Source organism: Nyctereutes procyonoides, unplaced genomic scaffold (assembly GCF_905146905.1).
Source record: "Nyctereutes procyonoides isolate TBG_1078 unplaced genomic scaffold, NYPRO_anot_genome, whole genome shotgun sequence".
Lineage (NCBI taxonomy): Eukaryota > Metazoa > Chordata > Mammalia > Carnivora > Canidae > Nyctereutes > Nyctereutes procyonoides.
The window spans coordinates 1,542,558-1,569,525 of NW_026575122.1; the positions used below are offsets into that span (position 1 = coordinate 1,542,558).

General features: G+C 40.2%; 1 protein-coding gene across 3 annotated transcripts in view; it reads left to right on the forward strand.

Annotated features, from left to right (window-relative positions):
- Positions 1–26,968, forward strand: part of SPOCK3 (SPARC (osteonectin), cwcv and kazal like domains proteoglycan 3) — a 409,070-nt gene that overhangs the window by 128,019 nt on the left and 254,083 nt on the right. For 2 of the 3 annotated variants that reach the window (XM_055336503.1, XM_055336504.1), the window contains exon 3: positions 10,997–11,042. The exons of the other annotated variant lie outside the window; for it this stretch is intronic. In XM_055336503.1, coding sequence (XP_055192478.1) covers positions 10,997–11,042 — 46 coding nt within the window. The remainder of the gene's footprint in view (positions 1–10,996; positions 11,043–26,968) is intronic. 3 annotated transcript variants of the gene reach the window in all.

A 26,968-nucleotide genomic window follows, 5' to 3' on the forward strand; every position in this document is an offset into this window, starting at 1 on the left:
TGGATGGGAGACTGATCTCATGGCCTTTCCTCCTAAGTAAATTGAAGTAGAGAACTATACCTATATCACGGGGTAATTGCAGTGTTTGAAAAGTGACTGGTATAGAGATTATGATGAACAGTATTGTCATTGCTCTATGATTCAGGACTCTATGTGGGTATTGAGTGTTCTTGCTCATAACCCAACGTCTTAACATCTCTAGAAGCCATGTGACAGTAAGACATTCGGAACAGCTTTGGGTCTCCAAGTAAAGGGAAGCATATTTTCTTGCAGCAGCAGATCTGGTTTTGAGGGTGCCTCCCTGCCCAGCCACCTTACCTATCACTGCGACCACCACCCTCATCACCATTCCTTTCTAACCTACTTGACCCTCCTGTACCCGCGTGTGCGCACACTCACACGCACACTCACAGAATGATGATTGAGTGACTGGCACACGTGCACGTACACTTTCATTATGATCCCATGTTCTGAATGACTTGTAGTCTGTGCTCTCTTGTGCCTACCTGCATGTCATTTAATTTGCTGGAGGGCTCAGCGGTTGAGCCTCTGCCTTTGGCCCAGGGCCTGACCCCAGCGTCCCAGGATCGAGTCCCATGTCGGGCTCCCTGCATGGAGCCTGCTTCTCCCTCTGCCTGGGTCTCTGCCTCTCTCTCTGGGTCTCTCATAAGTAAATAAATAAAATCTTAAAAAAAAATAATTTGCTGGTGCTTCTGCATGAAACACCTCTCTTGCCATTTCTCAAGGTAGTTTTTAGGCTATGTACTCCGACTCCGATTATGGCAGGATGAGGCAGGTACCACTCCGTATGTGCCTCCATTATGCTCCCGCCCTGACTGTGTCTCTATAGACTGTAAGTTGCATGAGAAGAGAGGCGGTGTGCGTGTACTCTCACCTGCTCGTGGCCAGAGTCTAACACGGCACCCGGCAAATAAAAAGCGTTACAAGAATACTTGCCTAAAAGCAGACTTCCTCCCCTCCCTTATTTCCTTACTTCCTCTGCTTTCCATTTTTTCCCCTCTCTTCCTTCTGTAAGTGGACTCCATACAATAATGAAGCGCAGTAAAAAATGAAAACAAATACATGAATATATTTCAGTGGTTACTAATACTAACCATTTCTTCCATAATATTTAAAACTTACTAACATTCAGACCGTATTAAAGGACAAATGAGGAGCACAGAGCACCAATAAAACCAATAGATATTATATGTTAAACATTACCATTGAGCCATATTTAAAAAATTCACTTTTGCATACATTCAGAATGAAAAAGGAAGCAGAATTGTATGTTCTGTATCTTAGATATGTGGAGCTTTCTCTTTTTTTCAACTTAAAACACGTGTAATATGATATTTCTTGCTTTGCATCAGATTATTCTAAGTGGAATCTTGTTCCCTTAAAAATGTTCTGGTAATTTCCACTACAGGGTGCAATTAGGTGAGAACATCTTGTGCATTTACTTGAGTTTCATTTCTGTACTCCTTACTCGAGCGATAGCTCTTTGTGTCTTTTTTTTTTAAGGATGAGATAGCTATAGTGAAAAATAGTAGGCATTGGAGGATTATTTGCAAATCTGAAGAACTGTGAAAAGTGTCTGTGTTTGTGCATACATATACTCATACTTCTTGAGAATGGTTCTCATTTCAGAATTTATTTTTGTCAGGTCATAAAATAAATACAGAGGATCATCCTATTTTATTATTTAAAGTGCATATATTATTCAGGGACTCACTTAATATAAAATAAAGCAGGCGAATTTCAACCATAGAACTTTTTGGTTTTTCTTTTGATTTCGGTGGATACATTTTAATGCGATTTCCTGACTATCGAGTCCATTCCATGAATACTTTTACATGTAAGTGTCAGATTTTACTTCACTCTGTTATGTGGACTTGCTATAACTGTGGTAAATTGATCTTACTGGTATGGTTCTAAAAGGGTGTGAAATAGCAAATCTAAATCATTAAAAGACTCTAAGTTTGACATTTTTAAGTTTCGGCTGCTGGTATCTGAAGTCAGCTTTCTCTGACTTCCTAATTATGTATTTTGTTTGTTATATTGTTTAATGGAAAAAAAGTCTCACGGTGAAGCATAAGCTTAATCAATTAGCAGACACTTCGTAAAAGCAGTTTGCACTGTTTTAAAAAATTGTTTATTCTGTAGATTGCTTATGGTGCAAGAGTCTATTAGCAGGCATGCAGATTATAATTTTTGCATTGGTTTCTTTTATGTGTAGTTTAAGAGTGATTTAAAGTTTTCTATTGTGTGTAGCTTATTTTAATTCGAGCTATAAAAGACACAACTCTTTATATGATTACCGGTGTCATAAAATTCGACTGTGATTTATTTTAATGTAAGTTTTAATGTGCAAACACATTTTCCCATGGTTACATTTGTTGATAGTTCTTGCTTTTTGACAATTACAGTATAAGGGAAGACAGAAGGAACTGATGTGTGTCCTAAATCATATGCAAAGTAGGAGCAAAATTTCGTTATTGCTTTTATCTCTCTCCTTTGTCATAAGGAAAATACTATTTTAATATGATCTTTATGACTACCAAAGTAGCTAGAAATTTTCAAGCATTTGGAGTTGCGACATTTTATTATTCCTTGGATTCACACCATTTTAGCAGAAAAAAACTGCAAACAGGGATGCATGAAGTTTGGGAGGTGTGTCTAAGTACATCCCCCATATGATATCGACCACTGTGGTTCAAGGTGAGGTCCACAGGTGGACGCTGATCTACAACCTGTGTGCAAGAGGTACAGAGATTGGGAGTGAGGATTGAGAAAAATTGCCATAGCAATTTGAGAGAGAAAAGAATCATATCGATGAACTCTAGTAGTAATGAATTTGGGTTTGCATTTTTTGAGTCTGTTTTTATTTCATTTTTCAAATAATTCATCTTATTGACTTTTACAAAAGGTTTGCTGTGCAGTAGATTTCGAGAAGTAAAACATTCTTAAGTCCAGATAGTTTTTGAAGCACTGCTCTGTAGCACACGCATACACAGAGAGGTTTACTGAATCCTGAAACTAAAGAATGATTTGAATTTCCCTTTCTTGAAAATTTTGACAATAGAATAAGGAAATGTCACTTGAGGAGAAGAGTTTCCAGCACCCTGTTGTGGTATAGCACCTCTGCGATGGCCTCCAGCAACTTCCCGTAGCCGATACTCATGCCTGCCTGCTTACATTTGGGCTGGGCTTGGTGACTCACGTCCAAGAAATGAAACAGCACAACAGTGAGGGGGCACCGCCCTGAAATGAGCTTTAAAGAGGCCACTTTCTCTATTAGGCGTCTTCATTCATTCTCTGAGCGAGTCCTCAGTGCAAGGGAAGCCCTGGTGTGAGCTGCCTGGTGAGAGGCCCGTGTGCCCAGAACTGGACTAGCCAGGCTGTGACTGAGGCTCTCAGCCCGGAAGTTAGGAAAGAAAGAAAATTTGGTAAAAAATCACGTGAAAGATCAGATGATCCCGCCTCGGTCAAACCTTCAGAAGAGAATGCGGCCCTGGTTTGCACCCTGACTGTACCTTGGGACGGATTCTTGACCTTTGGAAATTGTCAGAATCAACAGCCGCTAAACTGTGGTAGGCAGCCGTCGACAGCTCAGATTCCTGTCTTAAAGAAGATGGGAGTGAGCCTGGGTGACTCTGTTAATCATGTGTCTTCAGTTTAGGTCATGGTTCTGGGTTCTGGGGTCCTGGGTCCTGGGGTCCTGGGTCCCGGGGTCCTGGGATCCTGGGGTCCTGGGATCCTGCAGTCCTGGGTCCTGGGGTCCTGGGGTCCTGGGTCCTGGGATCCTGGGGTCCTGGGATTCTGGGTCCTGGGGTCATGGGGTCCTGGGATCCTGGGGTCCTGGGTCCTGGGGTCCTTGGGTCCTGGGATCCTGGGTCCTGGGATCCTGGGGTCCTGGGCCCTGGGATTGAGTCCTGCTTTGGCTTCATGTTCCATGCAGGGAGGAATGATGGATCTGCTTCTCCCTCTCCCTTGCTCATCTCTGCTCTCTCTCTCTCTCTCTCTCTCTCTCAGGTAAATAAATAAAATCTTTAAAGGAAAATAAAAAAGGGCAGGAAGTGTCTCACTCACTACCAGCACACAGATAATCAAGTAGTTCCCTAAGGACTGTGTTTTGGCCACTGTCTCCATATAATCAGTTACTACTGACTGTAAATACCTATGAGCTGGACTAGTTTTTCGAAAATGACTGTGTTGATGTTTTTGATGCTATTATCGTTAGATCAGTCTTTTAAGACACCTGAAATCTGAAACTTAAATATTGGGACAAACCCGAAGATAGATACATTACACTAGACTTTGAAATTGGACCAAAGAATCTTTTTTCCAGAAAGTTTTCTATCTCTGTAATGCTGAAAAAGAAAGAAGATAATATTCACAAAGCAAAGCTGGTAGGGCCAGAATAAATCGTACTTTAGGTCAAAGATTTTGCAAACCAGCAAGCTATGAATATAAACACTCTTACCATAAATAATAGCAACTGTGCAGTAGAATCTCCATGTATATATGACATCAAATGATAATAATAATAGTAAACACAAATAACAAATCGCCCTCAAAACAAAAATGAAGGGGTGCCTGGGTGGCTCAGTAGGTTACGCTCGGTCATGATCACAGGATGATCACATGAATAAATAGAAATAAAATATTTTCAAAATAGGTATTTTCAGAAAGATATTCACAGGTATTAACCGTGATAAAGGATGTAGTTGAAATATTTGCAGTTAGGTTACAAGAATTACAAACTCCCTATTATTTAGTCTGAAGAACATATTTTTACTGTGAGAGAAAAAACACAGAAATAGATTCTTGACTCAATAATGAAATGACTAACATTTCTGTTTCTTAAGATAGCACATTCTATAAATAATAGTCTGCTTTCACTTATGATTAACATATATTTTACGCAGTGTTTTGCCTGTATTTTGAGTAGTTCTACATTTTCATTGACTCGATGCTACGGATTCATAACAGACTGATAATGTGTTTAACATATTCATATTGTATAAATTTATTTTTTATCTCTTTTAAGGATTTATTTAATTTAGTTATTCATGAGTGAGAGAGAGGCAGAGACACAGGCAGAGGGAGAAGCAGGCTCCTTGCGGGGAGCCCGATGCGGGACTTGATCCCAGGACCCCAGGGTCATGACCTGAGCTGAAGGCAGATGCTCAACCGCTGAGCCACCCGAGTGTCTAGTATAAATTTATTTTTATTTACATTTGATATGATGAACCATTCTCATATTTTTACTATAGTCAGTATTTAGTTAAGTAGTTTTTTACTCACAAATTACCGACACTCAGAAAATGCTGTTGTAAATACCAAAAGTATATGAATTAAGTAGGGAAATATTAAATTTTTAAATTTATATTATTTGCTAATTATTGTTTTATTATTATTTTACTATCTTGATCCAATAAGCAAACAATAGCTACAGTTTTGATTTAATCTGAGAAGTGTTCTATTATTAGAAGCACTGTTACAATACCTACAGGCATTTTACCTTTATCCCTTTGTTTTCACTCTAAATTGAAGATCACAATGTCACATCTATTACACATTTGCAACCTGCTCCTAAAACATTTTTTTTAGATAACATATCATCATGATTTTGAGAGTCACATCCTTACTTGGTTCTAAATTATCTATCTTGATTTCTTGTGCTAAAAATTTGGAACAGTCACCCGTGGATTACACGCAAAGCCAGATGAGGTGTTTATGGTCAGAAGGAGGAATGAAATACTTGGAAAACTTATAAGCTTTAAGATTTGAGGATCAAATCACACAGATTCAGAATGCTAAACACCATAAATACATTTTCTTCCTTCAAAACATTTTATTTCCCTACGTGGAAGGAGATATCCCATTAAATATTATTTCCTCATTTTTATTTTATTTATTATTTATTTATTATATTTATTTTTTTTAAAGATTTTATTTATTTATTCTTGAGAGAGGCAGAGACAGGCAGAGGGAGAAGCAGGCTCCATGCAGGGAGCCCGACGAGGGACTCGATCCTGGGACCCCAGGGTCACAACCTGGGCCAAAGGCAGACGCTCAACCACTGAGGCCCCCCTGGCGTCCCTGTTCCCTCACGTTTAAGTGGTTGTTTTGGGTGGGGGGCAAGCACAGAATGGGGTGTGGTGTGGGGTCTTTCCTAGTGTGTGAGCAGCTTGGCATGACCTCACAGGCTTTGGCCTCTGGTCCACACTGGGCCTGGTGTGCGCTGGGGCCCACAGACAGTGTGGACCAGGATGTGTGCAGGGTGGTCAGGGCTGGCTTCCCAGGACACTTGGTATAGACCAGCTGGGCCTGGCCCACGGCCGCTGCGGCCGGTCTGGGGCGGGGGGTGAGGTGTCCAAGTGTGTGGCCTCCAGGCCCTACTTCTGGCCTTCAGGTCCCCCCTCTGCTTCTCACCTGCTGAGTAAGACTTTGGGGATACTTCCTCCATCCACCATCATTTTCCTTATCTGCCACATAGAAGTGATGTTAGAAACACCTCCCACGGGGCCTGGAGGCCAGTGCCCGCCACAGCTCTTGGTGCAGTGACGCCAGGCGCTGTTGGACTCCACCCCTCCCGTGCGCTAGTGTCCTCAGGGCTACACGGGGTCCCCAGCACTCAACTGCCCTTGTTTTCTTTAGTAAGACAAAGTATGTTTTGTGTCTTTCCCTGATATCAGTGGATCACAAGTTTTGTTTATTGATGTAGAAGTGACTATATATGGAAGGAGTTTGACATCAACTTGTAGAGATTTCAGGGACAGTTGAGGGATTCACTCCATGGCGCTGCCCTTTGACACAATTCATTTTATTTATGTGTTTAATCTGTGGTGAGTCCGGGAGCATAAAGTGCTTTCTAAGAAATAAAGGGTTCTCCAAAGTGTTAAAAATGAATTCTTTCAGGGTCCTACGACATCACTTGGAAAAAATGAGTGGTGCTTGGGGAATAAATGTGACATTTGGGGGCCTGAAGCAGATAGGTCGTCTCAAATAGATAATTCCTTTATATCTAGACAAAGCTTAATTACTCTATCTTGTGATCAAATCAAGTGCTAAGTATTTCTATACTTTGAGAAATGTAGTGGCTTAACCATGAGACAAGGCATTCTTCCCATTATACGGTGAGATGTGTGAATCGGTCGTAATATATAACATATTTTTAAAGAGTCAGAGTTCCATTGTTATTTTAAAAATATTTTATATTTACATATTATATATAATATATTAATATCAATATTAATTACATATAATATATTTTCAGATATTATATATTTTTATATTTTATGAATGTATTTATATATTTACATATAATTAATATTTTTATATTATATATAAATTATATATATTTTATATATAAATATATATGTTATATAATATATATAATATATAATATATTTCTCATTGCTTATAGAAGTCGCAGTGCCTCCTGATTCAGCTTAGCTATTGAAACTCGTAGGCAACACAAGTTAATGCTCGTAGGGAAATTCTGAAGTTTTGTACAAGAGGGTTTCAGAACATACAAAACACCAAAATCCTAGGAAATGTATCTTTTACTCCTTAACATAGATTCACATGGTTGTCATCAGAGTGTCCTCAATTCTGTGGACATGTAAAAAGGCTCACCAAGTTTTTGTTAATAAGTGGAGCTTATTATACTTACTTTTGCTTTGATTCTAGAGATTTGAAACAAACAACAAAATCGTTGTGAAAAGGTTAAAAGTCAGGGATCTTCCTGTCTTTTGTATTTCCCCTAAATATAGACATTTTGCTGATTTACTTGCTCCTTGGGAATAAATGGAGTCTTTCAGTGGGACTTTTGGCCCAGGCTCTCCTCCCACGAAAAGGTCTAGGGGCGGGAGACACTCTAATTCCCAATGTGATTTTGTCACCTGAACCTGAATTTCTCCAACTGCAGGCGTTTCTTGCCGTTGTTTTCTGAATCCCAGGTTGGCTTTTTTTTGTTTGTTTTTTTGTTTTTGTTTTATCCAAATTGAAGCTTGAGAACAACCAACATTCACACAAAGCTTTTTGAGACAAAAGAAATTGTGCCTGAATGAATGAACACTTATGTGAAAATACTTTTTTTTGGCAAAATTCCTCTAATGAGGTGAAACCATTTTCAGAAAAAAAAAAAAAAAAAGCCTAGTGATGTGAGAACACAAAGAAAAATATCTAAAAATAGTTAATCGGCTACTTTGTTTCACTATCCGAGTCAGATCCCCACCGTGGCCAGACAAGGACTTAACCAGAACAACCAGGTCATGTTTTGCATTGATCACACGTTCTCAGACAGCTACGGCCCCAAAGCAGCCCAGCGTGATCGTGAGGTTCTTTATCCCCCCAAGATTTCGATTTCTTATTTGGAAAGCAATCTTAGAAAATCAAGATTGGTCACTTCCAATAAGATAAAACCCGTTCCTTTTCAACATCTTGATTCCAGTGTCGCTAACACAGAGTGACATGTTGCTTTCGGGTGCGCAATACAGGGATTCAACAGTTTCACCCGCTGCCCCGTGCTCATCATGAGGTCACTCAGTCCCCTTCACCTGCCCCCACCGCCCACCCTAGAACCATCCTTTTGTTCTCTGGAGTGAAGACTCTGTTTCTTGGTTTTGTTTTGTTTTGTTTTTTGTTTTCTCTTTTTCCCTTCATTCATTTGTTTTGTTTTTTAAATCATACATACGAGTGGAATCCTATGGTATTTGTCTCTCTCTCTGACTTATTTTGCTTCGCCTTATACTGTCTGGCTCCACCCGTATCGTAAATGGCAAGATTTCACGCTTCCCTGTGGCTGAGCACTACTCCTCTGCACACATGCACCGCGGCCTCTTTATCAGGGGGCACCTGGCTGCTCCCCTAAGTTGGCTGCCGTAAATGCTTCTGCAATAAACATAGGGGGGCGTCGGTCCTTTCCCATTGGCGTTTTTGTATTATTTGGGTAAACACCCGAGAGTGCAATTACTGAATCATAGGGTAGTTGTGTTCTTAGATCTTCCTGCAGTGGCTGCACCGCCAGGAGCATTCCTGGCAGGCAGGAGGGTGCCCTCTCCTTCACAGCCTCGCTCACACTTGTTGTTTTAGGCCTTGATTTTAGCCAACGTGACAGGTGTGATGGGTGTGTTATTCTGAAGGAAGTTATTTAATATGGTTGAGGTCATGTTGTCTGTCTGTCTACCCACCTCCACTTGATCCCTGCCCGTCTGTCTAGAGGCTGGTGTTTCAAACACTGTGTGTGGCATGACACATGTTGCTTTCAGGGGCACCCGGGGGGCTCAGCGGGTGAGCACCTGCCTTGGGACCAGGCCGTGACCCCAGGTCCTGGGATCGAGTTCTGCATTGGGCTCCCCGCAGGGAGCCTGCTTCTCCCTCTGCCTGGGTCTCTGCCTCTCTCTCTGGGGCTCCCCTGAATGAATAATAAAATCCTAAACAACCCCAAGCACATTGCTTCCCCGTGGCTGAGCGTCAGTGCTGAAGGTGCCAGGAGCTCAGCGCGGCTGAGTGCAGGGAGCCTGATGCCGGGGCACTGGCGGCCTCGCTGCATGGGAGGCCCGGCTGGAAGCGGAGGCCTGGCCTCCTGGCACTGACCCTGGTGATGAGTGGCCGGCTTTCGGGGAGCTCGCCGTGTCTGCTGCTGGTCATTTTGTGGGGCACTCGCGGTCCAGGCGTTCCAGGGTGCTCGGGGCCGGTGCCTCTGTGGAGCAGGGAGGCCTTGGCAGCCCCTTCATGCACACACGGCCAGACCCCACCTACGCTGTCTGCAACTAACCACAGGCACCTTGCTCAGAGGCGCTGGTATTTTTTCCCAACTTCAGTCCAGGATCTGAGGTCTACATAATTTTCTTTCTTTCTTTTTTTCTTTTTTAAGACTTTACTTATTTATTTGAGAGAGGTGGGGATGGAGAGAGACAGAGGGGAGAGCACAGGGGCCGGGAGCGGGGAGGGAGCAGAGGGAAAGGGGGAAGCAGAGCAGCCTCCCTGCAGAGCCCAGCAGGTGCCGCAGCAGGTGCCTGGTTGCACCACTTGCGAAAGGGATGCACCCACCACGTGGTAAAGTCAGCCTTAAATTTACATTTTCCTTTCTCCAGATCCACCATGTATTCTCATCATCTAGGTCAGTTTTCTTGTGCTTCATGTTTTGTTTTGTTTGGTCATGCTTCACGAGAAATCCCGACTCCTCTCCTTGCTGGGAGTGAGCGCTTCTAGGGTGGTAAAACAGCAAATACAATAGTCAGTAAACGTTTTTTTTTTTTTTTTTCTTTCTAAAAAATCTTTTCAGTTTACATCGCCCCTCCGTGGTGTCGTATACTCATATTTATTAAGTGTATATGTAGTAAGTATATTGTAATGATTCTTTTCAATATTAAAGAGTTAAACTTCAGGCAAGATTTAATTAGGTCTGTATTTTTTTTTTCAAGCTTCCAATTGCATTTTGATGAACTCCTTAGATATTCAATTATCATGTGACTGATTTGCAAAGTCTATTTATACTGTACGGACTAGTGCAGACCCCCTGGTATTTCGCTGCCATGTTATACCAGTGGAAAATGAAGTTGTGTAACTAGACACTGGTGACATACTTTTGTACTTTATTAGCTTAGGGTAATTACCTGCATGTTCTACTGCACATTGAATTGCAATTGAAGGTGTTGCATTATAATATTTAGGTGACGCGGCAACCAAATATAATTGAATTATCATAGTAAACTTTGACTTGCAATGAAAATGAAGACATTTATTGAAAAACATTTCTATGACATGTAAGCAATGTGTTCCCTTTTGATAACTATTGTTTTTCTCTTGTTCCTTTTTTTTTATTTTTTTATTTATTTATTTTTATAATTCGCTGCTTGCCATTGCAGGAAGTAGAGGTTTGTATTCGGCTTCTGTATTTCATATTTTATTCTAGATTTTATATGAATCTTTACAATCGAATTATTCACATCCACTCAATTTACGTTATTTTCCTTCTTAGGATGATTATTTCCACACTTGGAGTCCAGGAAAGGCCTTCGATCAGGGTAAGAATCTATTTTAAATAAAAATCTTTACATGTTTATAATCACTATACTTTAAGTTGGTATTTATTGTTTGTTAGATTCTTCCAGTACTAAATAGGAGAGCTTAGATCAGGAAAGGTTCATACAGGGGATCCCTGGGTGGCGCAGCGGTTTGGCGCCTGCCTTTGGCCCAGGGCGCGATCCTGGAGACCCGGGATCGAATCCCACATCGGGCTCCCGGTGCATGGAGCCTGCTTCTCCCTCTGCCTGTGTCTCTGCCTCTCTCTCTCTCTCTCTCTCTCTCTCTCTGTGACTATAATAAATAAATAAATAAATAAATTAAAAAAGAAAGGTTCATACAACAATTAATTTCATTACTAGAATAGCGTAGTCAGGAATAAGCGAATTAGATGCCTTGATTATGTCAGGACGTCTTTCATTTTTAGATACATATCTTAGATTGCCTGATCCAGGCTTCTGAGCTTCATCATGCCCATTTTTATTACCTGATATGAATCGCTTCATCCAGTTCTCAAATACACTCAGGCGCATTCACCAGGAAATAGACTCATTTGTGCAAAATTTCAAAACAAATGACTTTGCAGTCTGTGTTTCAGTTACTAAAAGCTTTCATTTAAAACAGCGCAGACTGGTAATTAGACTCAGTCCGGGTCTTAGTAAGACCCCAAAGAAGAAGTCGTGGATGAAACCAAGGTTCTCTCACCTCCATGCACAGTTTGCCCTTGAGAAGGGAAAGCAGAAAAGATGCTTGGGAAAGGGAGACGCGCATGAGAATAGAAACATCCGGCACAATGCAATCATAATGAGGGGGACAATTAAGCACACTTGTTTGTGAAATTCTGCAGCATTAGGGACTCCTCCTTCTAGAGACTAGTACAAAAGAATTTTCTACTTTACGTTAACTATGGCAAAACTTACAGAAGATAGGACTTACTGAGGTGGGACCATTTAAAAATAGAAGCTTTTAAGTATGACTTGTAATAAGTCATTAGAGGAATCTTAGGGGATTTTGCTGTCTCCCATTTTTTTGTGTGTGTGTGTGTGTGTGTGTGTGTGTGTGTGTGTCCCAGTTTTTGACTTCACATGCTCAAGGTCTGCTGCAACAGCCAACCTTGCCAAGTGAGACCGACCGGAGCGGCCCTAGCTAGGGAGGCCCATCAACGCTGATGTTGGCGTGCGCTCTCAGTCGCTCACATCCAGTGCCCTCGTTCATATTAGTTTCTCTCTGCTATACCCGATTTCACTAGTAATATCTAGAGTGTTTGTGGAATCTGCATTTTATAATTCTGAAAAGTATTTTTGATTTTGCTAACAATATATAAATCAAGCCCAAATGTACTAAAAGACAGGTAATAAGGAAATAATGAGATATAGGCTGAGATACGTTTGCAAACTTTCTTGGGAAGTGAATTTTTATGATGGAATGACAAACCTCGGAAAAGCCAGAATTATCCATGAAATGGATCTTAACACTTAAATTTGCCATAATCTGGATGCATCCGATTACGATAAAGATTGTTTGTGGTGTGTGTGTGTGTGTGTGTGCGTGTATGTGTGATAATTTGTTGAATTACTATTTATCTCCTGTTTAAAAAAGAAAAAAAAAAAGAGGAAAAAAAAGATTATTATAAGGAGGCTTCCAAACCCTGGTGAGATTGGTTTACTTTAATTTTTCAAAGATGATTTTAACCTACTAATTTGCCAAAAATATCCTATTTATTGGGCAGAGAGAAGCTCCCGACATAATAATAGCTAATAGTTGCGTCCGGTCACTATTCTAAGTACTCAGTATACGAGTCCATTGAATCTCGGCGGTAACCCTGTCAAGTAGAGGAGGAAAGTGAGGCACCGAAGAGGCTCAAGCTCCTGCTCAAGTTCATAGTCCTGCAAAGTGTCAGAGTCAGGATTTGGGTCCAGGCAACCCGACCCCTGAGCCCCATTTCCTAACTACTGTGTGACACCGTCACTCCTACGATAGCATTAAAATGAAATAATGACATCCTGCTGGTATTTTGAGGTTTATGCTTTAAAAATGAGTATCTGCTTGAGTGAACATTAGAAATAGAGCTAGTAGCTGTGTTTCTATATTTTAAAAGAATATTTTTGGATTTTCAGGCCCGGGGTTCTGATTGATTGAACATGCATAGTTGATAAACATATATGGGGAAGTTTTTTTTTTTTTTTTGTATCAAAAGAAAAAAAAAGAAAAATGCAAAAAAACCTAGACTGATATGCATATATTTGTTTTGGTTTTGAGTCATACTAACCCATTGGTAGACCCTGGGTTACTCCCTGAGGGCTGAGACAAATTGTCCTCTTCTCATCTGTCTCTGACTAAGATAGATGGCGGGCATCACTCGGATAGAAGAGGCTTGAGATTTGATGATTTGTAATGTATCTTGTGTTTTTATGATGAAAGAATCTTGCTAAGTACCATTTTCAAAATCTGAACTTTTGGACGTAATTTATGACTTTTTAGGAGTATTTATAATTTTTAATATACTCTCATGGTATGTGGACATCCATGTCACATCTCAGTATCAGTTGATTTTCTCCAGTCTCTTGGGGACTGTTTGCATATTTCTTTTTTTTTTTTTTTTAAGAATTTATTTATTCACGAGAGACACAGAGAGAGAGTCAGAGATGCAGGCAGAGGGAGAAGCAGGCTCCACCCAGGGAACCCGACGTGGGACTCGATCCCAGGTCTCCAGAATCACGCCCCAGACTGAAGGCGACGCTAAACTGCTGAGCCCCCGGGGCTGCCCTGCCTGCATATTTCTTGAAAGAAATGAAGAAAATATTGCCTTAGCATAACATCTTTTTAGCACTACATTTTTTCATGCCGATATTTATACCATTTAAACCATCCACGTTGTGAATTATATCTTCCTTTTCTACAGAATGGTCCACAAAATATGCAGAAATTAAAATATTACTAATGGAGAAAATAATTTTTCATGACAAATGGTGCAATTTCTCATCACCAAATCCTTTCTACATATATGCATAAATATGCACAAGTGTACATACGTAAGCATATACATCATTCACACGTGTGTAGACACACACGTATTTGCTTCTATAAACTTTCTTCTATCTGACTAGGACCCAACTGATTGTTCATATAGAGCTTATCTACCTCGCGGTTTACCTGTGAAAAAAGTTTTTCCTCTTCTGAGTTACTTTTCATAAATCACAATATATCAGCATTGTTTTGTTTTTTTTTTTTTGTTGTTGTTATTGTTGTTTTACCAGTAAGAGTTTTAGTAAGAGTTTTAGGAAAATATAATAGTCTCAAATAACTTCAAATAAGACTATTTCGGTGTGATAAAATCTGCTTTATGATAAAGGAAAGCATACTGATGCCAAAAATAGACTTCTTTGTATTTCCCCACGTAGGGTCTTCTGTGCCACTGCTTCTGTTCATTAGTGCAGCTAATCATGAGTTGAGACAACAGAAATTGACTGAAAGAGAGTTTTAATGACAACAGGCATCTTCTTGAATATGACATGAAAATTTAATGTTTACTATGACAAATTTAGAGGGTAGATGCACAAATGAAACTATACAGTGGTGGCATGATCAAGATTTCAAACAATTTAATGAGCTTTAGATAGGCTGTAACTTTGGAAAAAATCACTTTTTGGGCACCTGGGTCCATTAGGGGTCTGACCTTGGCTCAGATCGTGATCCCAGGTCCTGGGATGGAGCCCCAGGTCAGGCTCCTCGCTCAGCTGGGAGCCGCCGTCTCCCTCCCTCTGCCTGCCACCCCCCTGCTTATTATACTCTCTCTCTCAAATAAATGAGTATCTTTGTAAAAAAAAAAAATAAAAAATTAATTCAAAAAAAATCACTGTTTTCCTTTTCATTTCATTAACCCTGCCTTGTTTTAAGTCATGGACTTTTTTTTAAAGATTTTATTTATTCATGAGACTCAGAGAGAGAGAGGCAGAGACACAGGCAGAGGGAGAAGCAGGCTCCATGCAGGGAGCCCAACGTGGGACTCGATCCCGGGACCCCGGGGTCACGACCTGAGCCCAAGGCAGGCGCTCAACCGCTGAGCCACCAGGCGTGCAGGTCATGGATTAATTTGGGTTTATAACGGATAAGGCATTGACATTCCGAGCAGGAATTCCTATCAGCTGTTTAGATAGTCTGCAGGTGCTGCAGTGCTATGTGTACAAGGAATACCTTCTATTGAAAAGTTCTCATCCCCAGGGTGTGATATCCAGGCCCCCAGACGACGTGGTTGGGGCAGCGGGGGCTCTGTCCGCGTCTCCCTGACCGTGCTGTGCCCCCGGGGTCTCCCGTGGCAGTGGATCAGTCAGCGGCCTAGTGAGAACGAAGCTGCATCTAAACAGATGCTGAGAGGTCACGGCAGGTCCACCCGGCAGTGCTGGTGTGTCCCACGGGTGTGCTGGGGACACCGCAGGGCTCGGCTGGCCGTGGCCACGAAGGCAGGTGCGCGCTGGCTGTGGGCCCAGGGTGGCGGCCCTGAGGCCAGGGCTGCACCTGCAAGGACGGTGGGGTCCCGGGATGGGCTGAGTCACCCCTACCTCTGTGGGGCCCTGGGCCAACCCCGCCAGCCCCCCTCTGCCGCACGCCCCTCACCACCAGCAGGCCTGTGGGCCCTGGCCTTGACCTCTGGCCATGACCTCTGGCCACCGGGGAGGAGCTGAGCAGGCCCCTCCGGAGCCCGTGCTCCCCAGTGAGCAGAGCTGCTTGCTGCTCCCGCCTCTGCTCGTTCTCAAAACTGAAAAGGACCAGGGTTGAGCACAACAGCCCTAACTTCGCTTTCCCTTTGAGCAACACACAGGCGCTGCCTGTCCTGTGCATGACTTGGATCCCCACTTGTTGACGGGGGCCTTATGAATTTTTTCCTGTCCTTAGAGGGTGGCGATGGTAGTGGGGGGACAGCGGTCGGGGCTGTGCCTGCTCCACAGCAAGGGCCTGGGCTCCCACAGCGCTGCCCTGGGCCGGTGCTGGGCCTCCCGGCGCCTCTGCAGTGGGAAACTGGGTTTCTCCCAACTGAAGCTCAGTGAGGACATGTGCAAAGATAGGAGGTGATCCCAATATTTTCTAAAAATGCTTTCAACCACTCAAAATGTAAATTCTGACCCCTTATGTGATTTGAACTATCATCTGATCAACTCACAAGAATGGATTTTGTATTTTTGTATCATCTGGGATAAATTACTTGTCAGGTATTCAGATGACACCAGCCATGTCAGTTTGCACCGTATGTTAGACCATCCAGGGTGGCAACCCCTGCAAAAAAATAGCATTCAAATTAGAATCAAACAGCGCGTGTTAATTTATTCCGTGTCAAGTTTAGTGCACAAGAACTATCTAGGGTTTGTACATGGGAAACGTATTTTCCCTTCCTATCCAATTCTGATTTCTTATACAAGAATGATATTTAATGTGTTTTATCCCACAATCTAGAAAAAAAAATAGGACTATTCCATAAAATGTAGGAATCAGAAATCTTGCATTGCCCTATTTTATGTCAGTGCTATTTCTTCCGTTGAGTAATAAATATTGGATAAAGGTTTGCATTTTTAATGTAAGAGATAAAGTCAAGATTAACAATGCTTCATTTGGTGCGTATCACGGTAGCCCACATACATGTGTAGGAAGGCAAATTGTATTTATTTCCTTTCAGTGACCTTGTGTGTTACTAAATTGTGAATTGAATTTATAGAGCAGGAGATTGATTAAATATGCTTCAAAGGTCTTCAGATTTCAAGACGTAAGATCCTTATCTCAGACTTTGATAACCTAACGTAGTAATACGTTGTGAAGATCGAAAAAAAATGTAGATAGGTATCTAGGAAGTCATAGTTTTTAATAGGAATCCTCCACTGCTTGCAGAGGTGATGTCCTGTCCTGCCTACACGTGAAACTTCCTACGCATTCATGTTAAAAGCACGGTCGCTAATCTGGGCTAGATTCTGGGCACTTGTGTGTGTGTGTGTCTTTGTGTGTTTTAATTTTTAAGAGTCGTGGGAAAATTCACATAGCATGAAATCTCACTATTTTAACCATTTTTATGTATATGGTTCAATGGTATTAATTCACATTGTCGTGAAATTTCCACCCTGTCTCTCCCCAGAACTCTCTTTTATCTTCCGAAACTGAGATACTATGGCCATGAAACCCAGATTCCCTACTTCCCAGTTCTTGGCAACCAGCATTCTGTGTTCCACCTCCATGAATTTGAGTATTGGAAGTATGTCACATAAGTGGAATCATACAGAATTGGTCCTTTTGTGGCTCTGCTTATTGCACCTGGCATCGTGACCGTGTTGTCGCGTGTGTCACAATTCCTCTCTTCCTAAAGGCTGAATCACGTTCTAGCGTGTGTATACACTACATTTTTTTTTCGACTCACGTTGATGGGTACTTGGGTTGCTTCCACACTTTGGTTACTTGAAAAACGAATACTGGCTCACAGATGTCTGAATCTAGGTTTTCAGTTCTCCTAAATACACGCTCATAGGGGATCCCTGGGTGGCTCAGCGGTTTGGCGCCTGCCTTTGGCCCAGGGCACGATCCTGGAGACCCGGGATCGAACCCCACATCGGGCTCCCGGTGCATGGAGCCTGCTTCTCCCTCTGCCTGTGTCTCTGCATCTCTCTCTCTCTCTCTGTAACTATCATAAATAACTAAAAAAAATAAAAAAAATACACGCTCATAAGTGGAATTGTTGGATCACATAGTAATTCTGCGTTTATTATTTGAGAACCATCATATTATTCTCCATAGAGTCCGTACCATTTTACATCCCCACCGGCAATACGGAAAAGTTCCAATTTCTCCACATCATCACAACACTTGTCACTTTGATGTGTGTGTGTTAATAATATCCATCCCGATGGGTGTGAATGCGTTTGTCTTTTAAACTACAGTTTGTTATTTATGCAGATACAGTGGAAAATCATAGAGAATAAGCAATGACTTATCAGAATAATTCTCCTCGGTGCTGTCTTGCAATGCAAATAGCTTTTTGTTGTTGTTGTTCAGATAGTTGTTTTTCTAATGCAACCACAAATCTCAGGGAATTTTAAATAACCTATTCGACGTTTTAGATTTGATTCCAGAAACAGGTGCTAAAAGGGTTTGAGAATGGATTGTGGGAATCAAGGAAACTCCCCAGAGATTAAAAAACAAAAACAAAAACAAAACATCATTTCTATTGAACAAGTACTTCTGTGTGTCAGGTATTATAAATAAGCCAACCATCGTACTAATCTTAAGTAGATAAATTCCTTAATTTGCGACAGAAATTGAAACTGAGGGATGTCGATACAGGTGACGGGGCTGGCAAGTGTTGAAGCTAGGTTCGAAATCTGGTTATTAGTGGGTTAGAAGTCCATTTGCTCTTTCATTACACAATGTGGTTTTAGATTTAGCTCATCTGTATGCACATTTTTTTGGTCTGTTTCTCAACTCAGAGATCCATCTTTTGATGAAAAGACATGGGAGGAATGTCACAGGGGAACATAGGTAGCTAAAGGTTGACATCAGGCACACGTTGGATCACATTTAGAATTGCTCCACCACCGCGGTAAGGAAGTGCTTGGAACCTGTATTCTCATTTTCGGGATGGAGGGGTATAGATTTTTAAACTCAGTTGCATAATCGTCGTCTAATAAGTACGAGGGTTGTTGCACTGAGTTGTGTTCCCATCGCTTGGGAGTAACTCACAGCATATCTGTGAGACAAGAAAGTGTTTCAAGGATGAGCAGGAGCTTCTGAGGAATACCTTCTTGGAAGCTACTTTTCACTGGAGTGTCCTGGCCACAGTTCTCACCCTCACTTCCTTATATGAAATGTGGAAAAAAACATATGCATGTCTTAGTATATTAAGGTATTGGCATTCAAACCTGGAGGCAGTTTTGACCCAGCCGCTAATACATTCAAGGGACTTTGGCCTCTTACCTGTCTCCGAGGTCCAGGCTTGACTTTCTACTTGGCTACGCCATTCCATCTTCACATGGCACTTACTGTTCGAATATCTGCTTCTTAAAGTACAATCTGTTTTCTCGTACCTACTTCTTGGTCCTATATCCCTGGTCAACAGGGAGTAAATTCATCCTTCTACATGAAAATTGTGTGAATACTTAAAAGTAGCTAGTATGGTACTCTTCCCGGAAGATTTTTAAATTAATCATTTAATTTTAAAATAAGTGAAAGACTTTAATTAGAATACTCTGCTGCTCATCATACAGACAACTGGGACGTCCTGAACACGTTCTCTTCTAGTTCTAACATTTCATATTTTTTTTTAAGAAGATTGCTAATTTTGCTATTTAGCACTAGATATTTGTTTTTTTCTTTCCTCTTGGTATATTTCTTGATGATTCTACCAAGATCTCCTCGTCTGTGCTTAAATATTGTATTGAGATAGCTCAAATAAACGGTTAATCGATGGGATAGTTAAGTAGGCATTTGGTTGGATCGTCTAGACAGGAGTTTAAATCACAATTATGGCCATACCGACTGTATTGCCCCACGCAAGTAACGTAACCATTCTAGAGTTGTTTTCAACTAAATATGAATAAGTTCCAAATTTACAAAGTTGTGAGACTGAGTAAAAAAGTATGTAAAACCTATGCACAATATATGAAATGTTCAGGGATGATTTTTCCTTCTCTCTCATATTTCTTCTGAAGACAATTAGTGAACTTCCACTACTCGTATGTATTTGAAAGCAATGTTTTAGTCCTGGCATAATAATTTGTTCTTTCTACTCAATATTTCAATAATCAGAGTGGCCATGCAAATTGTTGGACTTAATACTGTTAAACAACAGTTATTTTGAGAGTTTCTTTTTTTTTTTATTTTGAGAGTTTTTATGAAAAATCATCTTCCTTGACACATTTGAAGAAATTTGTGATTTTCAAGACTTTGGGTTGAACAAATTGTTACTCTATTACATTAAAGCAGGGTACATCGCAATGTTGTCATTAATACAATGGGAAGTCGTAGGTTTATAAAGCCCATATGGTATGGTAAAAAAGAATACCAGTGTTGGGGTCAGTAAGTCAGGTTTTGTTTTTGCAGCTTTCCTAGTTGCTAACATAAAAATCAATTTTATACAATTTAAAAAATAGACTTTTTAGAGAGTAATATTGGAAAAGCTCCCCTGCCTTACGACTTTCCTTTAACTTTAAATAGTACAGATATTACTAAGCCTCTTTTTAATAGACTCTATTTTTTCAGAGCCATTTTAAATTGATAGCAAAATTGAGCAGAAGGTGCAGCAACTCCCACACACATGCACAGTCTCCCCCATCATCAGCATCTCCCACCAGCATGTTGCACCTACACAGACGCAGCGTCATCACCCGGTGTCCCCAGTTGACATCATGGTTCGCTCTTGGTGTTGTACAGCTTATAGGTTTGGACGGACATATAAAGACCCCAGGCTGTCATTATGGGATCCTATAGACAACATTTCCTGCCCTGCCTCTTCATCTCCCCCGGCCCCTAACCTCCAGCAATCACTGATATTTTTATTGTTTCTATAATTTTGCCTGGTCTAGGATGTTATATTGTTGGAGCCATGCAGTGTGTAGCCTTTTCAGGTCGACTTAATTCATTTCCAGTTTGCACTTAAGTTTCCTCCATGTGTTTCCCTGGCTTGATAATTCGTTTCATTTTAGCATTGAATAATATTCCCTTATCTGGATGTACCACAGTTTATTTACTCAGGCACCTACTAGAAGACTTCTGGGTTTTTCCTAAGTCTTGGCAATTATGAATAAAGCTGCTATAAACAACCGTGTGCAGGTTTTCTTTTCTTTCTTTCTTTTTTTTTTTTTTTGGACATAAGTTTTCAACTCAATTGGATAAATACCGAGAAGTGTGATTGCTGAAACATATGGTAAGAGTATGTTTATTTATGTAAGAAACCGCCAAAGTGTCTTCCAAAGTGGCTGTACCATTTTGCATTCCCTCTAGCAGTAAATGAGAATTCCTGTTGCTCCACATCCTCACACCATTTATTTGCATAATTTACTTGCCCCTTAGGTATTTCAGAGTGTAGCCCTTTCAAAGCATCTGGAAATAGACGATCAACGATTTTTCTATTTTATCTAGTAAAGCTGTGTACACGTTCAGAGCCACTTGATTATTTTTGATTATATGCTAGCCTAAGTCTTTCTAATCTTAAGAATTTATTATTTCACTTTATGGAAGGGGTTTCAAGCATGAAAAGCTCTTGAGGATGGATTATTTTCCTTCCTACATATTAATTTTCAGTATGTTGGTAGATCAGGGATCTTATAATCAAGCTACTCATCAAACTCACGTGGGCAGTGTTTGTATACATGGCCCCGTACCCTACCCGCTGCAGCAACAACTCAGGGCATGGAGCCCTCTACTTTCTACTTTTCACAAACTCTCCAACAAATGCATCTGTCCTAGACCTGTTTGAGGTTAAGTTAAAAAAAAAAAAAAGTTACATGACTCCTTACTCTACCTTTTTCATTCTTTTAACTCAAAGCTCTATGCAGCAAATACACTGCATTATCTGTTATTTTGGTATATTTCTTAGCACATTTGACATATCTAACTAAAGGACTGAGTAAAAGCCTCAACGAGTAGAAGAATGGAATTTTGAGTGTGATTTTGCTTCCTTCAAATACAAGCAGATGAATTTGACTATTTGATACAATGCTGAGGAAGTTATGCTTTATTGTATTTAAGTTATAATTTACATTTACTCTTGTTTATTGATAGTAATTTGGCTTCTCTATGGAGGAGCATTTTCCTAGCATTTTCACATATGTTGTTTCATTTGACCTTCACACACACCAAATCTTTCAAAGTTTTATTTAAGGGGAGTGAGATTGTTGTTCATTGCAATGTATGAAGAAACAATAATTTGGATTTTGATTTGCTCACAAATACAGATAAATGCAATTGAAATTAGTAGTCAGATTTCCTAGATACTGACCTTGTTGTTTTCCAAGATATAATGCAGCTTCTGTTAAGTTACTGATGGCTTAAAAGCAAAACAACCTATTTATTTATCTCATTTTGTTAAAGCATAATTTTTAAGAGTCCAGAAAAAATCTGTCATTTGTTGAATACTTTAATACATAGCATGAGCATTTAGCTTTTATCTCATTCAGTTCTCAATACCAACTTTCATCTTTCTTGCTTTTATTTTGCTCACATTTTTATTCCTTTCATTGCTCCCATTACAACGAGAAGAAAAATTGATGTTCAGTGAATGCAAATAATTTGCCTATGATCATGCAGCTATTTGGAGTAAGAACGAGGATTCATATATATCTCATTTGATTCCAAATTCTGAGGCTTCTCCAAATCATGACCTGGGTCGGCATTTCCGCTGGGGACCCAGCTATTTTCATAATCATTCATTGCAACTTCCAGTTAGACTTCTTAGGGAAGTTGTTGTTGCTACTAGGAAAAGGATGGAATTATTTCCACTTACTGTAACTTTGTCTAAAATCATTTAATCAATGCATTTAGCTTCTAATTTCTGATCTTTAGAATGAGAAGTCTGCAGAGAATGCTTTCTAAACTTCCCATCTCCTGTTTTGTCCTTCTAGTGTTCTGCGAGCCCTGTGAATGGCAGGCTCTTGAATACATCTTTAATCATAAAGGTTGAAATGTTGTCACACTTAACTCTGCCAATAATTTTTATTTATATGATTTGAAAAAGAGCAGTAGTTTGTCATTAGAAGGATGACTTTGATTTTCAGGAGGACTTTGCAAAAGTAACATTTTAAAATAATATTTGGAGAAAACTTTGTTAGCAACTTAGTTTATCAAATTTATTTTGAAATATTTTATCAACATCCATACAGTCAGCTGATCATCAGTTCGTATGCATTAGGCCTGTAATATTTCATGATATTCTTGCAGGTTTAATAGGATTCAGTTTCATATGATTGGAAGAGCAGGGCTTGCTCTTCCTTAACTTTGCAGCTACTCAGTCAGACAGTTAAGGGACTTGCCCAGAGTTACATTAAAGAGCCTATAATGTTAACCATTTATATTAAGTGGCACATCTGGAACTAGGCTTTATGTCATTTATCACCTAGCCCTGTGCCTCTCACTACACTATATCCTCCACAATTCTTACCTGCTACTTTTAACCATCATCCTAAAGACAAGCCAGTTACTGCTGTGCTGCAGTAGAGGTGGTTGTCTCTTCAGGTAAGGACAGAGCATTTAGAAATTAAAATTAATTGTAGTGCAAGGTGGGCAACGACATGTTTAAAATTTCAGACTTTAATGCAAGAAAGGAGGTAGCATTGTTTTAGGAAATTTTGTGGGAATTTTCTTGAGAATCAGATAGTACGAGGTTTGAGTCTGCGCTGTACTATTCATTAGCCCTTCTAACTTGGAAAAATTAATTAACCCAAAGCCAAAGGTAACATTTGCAGATTAACAATTAACTAAAGCCCTGAGAGCTTTCAGGAGATAGTTAATAAAGAAGCAAGGGGAGAGATGTAGGGAAACTAATAGGCTGTCATTTAGGCTCAAAGCATCTTACTGTTTTACACAATAATATATATATTATATATATATATAATTTCACACATTTAAAAATGTTTTTTTCGAGAGCGCTTAAACTATGCACAGAAGCTTGTATTCTAAAATATTGATAATTCCTATCAAAAAAGAGACAGACTCTTAATTATAGAGAACAAATTAATGGTTATTAGAGGGGAAGTGCAGGGGGTGGGTGAACTAGGTGAAGGGGATTAGGAGCACACTTATGATGAGCACTGACTAATGTATGGAAGTGTTGAATCACCATATTATACACTTGAAGCTAGTATAACAGCTAACTATATGGGAATTAGTAAAAGAATTCCTATCAAAAAAGGAACTAAAGGGCAGCCCCGGTGGCACAGCGGTTTAGAACCGCCTACAGCCCGGGGTGTGATCCAGGAGACCCGGGATCAAGTCCCACGTGGGGCTCCCTGCATGGAGCCTGCTTCTCCCTCTGCCTGTGTCTCTGCCTCTCTCTCTCTCTCTCTCTGTGTGTGTCTCTCATGAATAAATAAATAAAATCTTAAAAAAAAAGGAACTAAAGAACATACAGACTTCCACTTAGTTTTGACACACTATATTGTAAATTTTGTGTAGATTTTGAACACTCTTTCTTAGTAAATGGAGGTCAGAACTGCACCTATGCACAGACTTCTATTCCCTACCCATTTTGAATTGAAAACATTAGGAAATAAAATAGAGATTATATATAACTCAAAAAATGAAAGTTAAAAAAAAAAGACATATATAGTCAGCTAAGTGTCAGTCCTGGATTTAAATTATTTCTATTAAATGGGCTCTAATTACTAGATTTTAATCACTATTTTCTCTTATAAGGTAAAAGTCAGTATTATGGGTTGAATTGTGTCCCCAAAAAAGATACATGTTGAAATCCTAGCCCCTCACACTTGTATTTGTGACGTTATTTGAAAATAGGGTCTTCATAGATATACTGAAATTAAGATGAGATCGTACCAGTTTCGAGTAAGCTGTGATCCAGTATGATTGTTGTGTTTATATAAAGAAGAACAAGGTGACAGATGGACATAAAGGAGAGGGCCATGCGGCCACAATGGCAGAGATGAGCGTCATGCTGCCACAAACCAAGGTGCGCCCAGGATTCCAACAGTCTCAGAAGCTGGGAGAGAGCCATGGGGTAGGGTCTCCTCCTGAGTATGCAAGAAAGTCCCAGGACCCATTGTCCTTGATGGCACACTTCAAGTTTCAGAAACGTGAGAGGATAAATTTCTGTTTGCTTAAGCCGCCCAGTTCGTAGTACTTTGTTAGGGCAGCTCTAGGAAGTCAGTACAGTCACTGCCATCAAAATGATGTTTAAATAATTCCTGTAGGGCCCCTGGGTGGCTCAGTCAGTTAAGCATCTGCCTTGGGCTCAGGTCACGATCTCAGGGTCCCCGGATCGAGCCCCTGTCGGGCTCCTCACTCAGCAGGGAACCTGCTTCTCCCTCTCCTTCTGCTCCTGCTTTCTTGCTTTCTCTCCCTCAGAAAAAAAAAAAAAAAAAAAGATAAAATTAAAAAAAATAATTCCTATGATTACTAAATTGAGCATAAGAGTTGATGTACAAATAGACATAATGTCTTTCTTTGATCTGAATATTAAAAATACTATATATTATAATTTAAACTCATGAATTTTTGAGTATATAACATTTTATATCGTGTGTGTGTGTGTGTGTGTGTGTGTGTGTGTTAAATCGATGTTCTTTTTTAAGCACCATCTGTTTTCTGGCTTCAGCACCCTGATTTTCTTTTAGAAAAACGTGCCTCACTCCACAGATTTTCATAGGTTGGTGTCACCCACAACCTGGAAGTACTTATGTGACCTACATCTGACTAAATAGAGTCTCCCTGGCCCCTGTTCTCAGCCAGTAGTTTAGGGATGAGAACGCGACCCAAATCAGGCCACTTAGATTTGGGGGATATGCAGGGGAATTATTTTTTGTCATATTTATTTTTGTTACTTTATTTTTTTGTCATATTTTGTTGTATTATGTAGTTCCACCTGCAAAAAGAGAGAGAGAGAGAGAGAGAGAGAGAGAGAGAGAGAGAGTCTCTTTCCTATAGTTCCCCCACACATCCCCCAAATCAGAGCGGCCTGATTTGGGTCATATTCTCATCCCTAAAATCTGGAAAGTCATATTGGTTTTTTGTAGACTATAGAATGATATAAACAATGTATGACTCCATTACTATGTTTAGGCCTTAGCTGTATATTTTCATTGTAATGGATTATACTTGGTAGAGAAGGGTAAAAAAGCCAATGTAATTTAAAAGTAGATCCTTCTACGTAAGAAGTTCTGTATTTTAAAGGCCTTGTTTTGAAGGCATCACCACAAGTCTTTTGAGAGCCCATCTGAAATCATCCCAAATAACTGTATTAGCAAGAATATTTTAGTTTTTTTTTTTTTTTTATCTTCTTCTGCACCTGGCTTACAGTGGGACTGAAAATTATTTCTGGTTGAAGCTGGAGCTCGACACAGGACTCCAATAGGGATAAAAATAAAAAAATGAGGTCAAGGAAGACAAGTGGCATGCTTAAAGAAGAAACTCTCAAACTTTGGGTACTTTCCACCTAATTTAGAACACAATAGAAAAACAGATAAAGTCAACTGTGAAGCTGAACAATCGGCCCTAAATATCCAGGGATATTTGATATTTTGGTATATCATAAGGTATACTACAGAGAACTCAAATAGTTGAGGCAATTTGTCTTATTAGGAATTGTCATCTATCAGTGGGTATCAGGACGGAGATTCCGACTGAAATTTTTTGACAAGATATGTTAAATGGTCTTTTTTAAATATTTAACACATGAAGGTGAAAAACAGGATTATTTTATTGGGATTTTCTTCAACAGAGGGTCAAATACAATAATCTTTAATGACTTTATTTAAGCTGTGGGGAGGAATTTAATTCAATTCTAACTTATAAGAGATGGGGGAAGGGTCAGTTATTAAGGTAGCTGCCTTCATCACAATTGCCTACACAGAATGATGTGGGGTTGCAGAGATCTGGGGGAAAAAAGTTCTATTTGCAGAAAAGCATATGTTTAAAGACAGGATGTCTAACCCATGGGGAAGAGAGTGAAGATTTGGCTTAAACTAGGAGAGATTCAGTTCTAGAGCCAGGAAACTAGGAAGAGTCTCATAATAAGGATTCTGGCAGAGAAAAAAGGAAAAAGGATGGAGAACTAATTACCAGGACAAAGGAAATTACCGCCTAGGCCTCAGGGTCATAGAGCCGGGTGATATAGCATGAGAGACAGGGCCAGGGGTGGGTTTGCAGAAGTAGGTGTAGGTGGTGTTCACCTGGACCCCTAGGGAAGTATGTCCTATAGGGACTTCTGTTGAGCTGGCTGGCAGGTGAT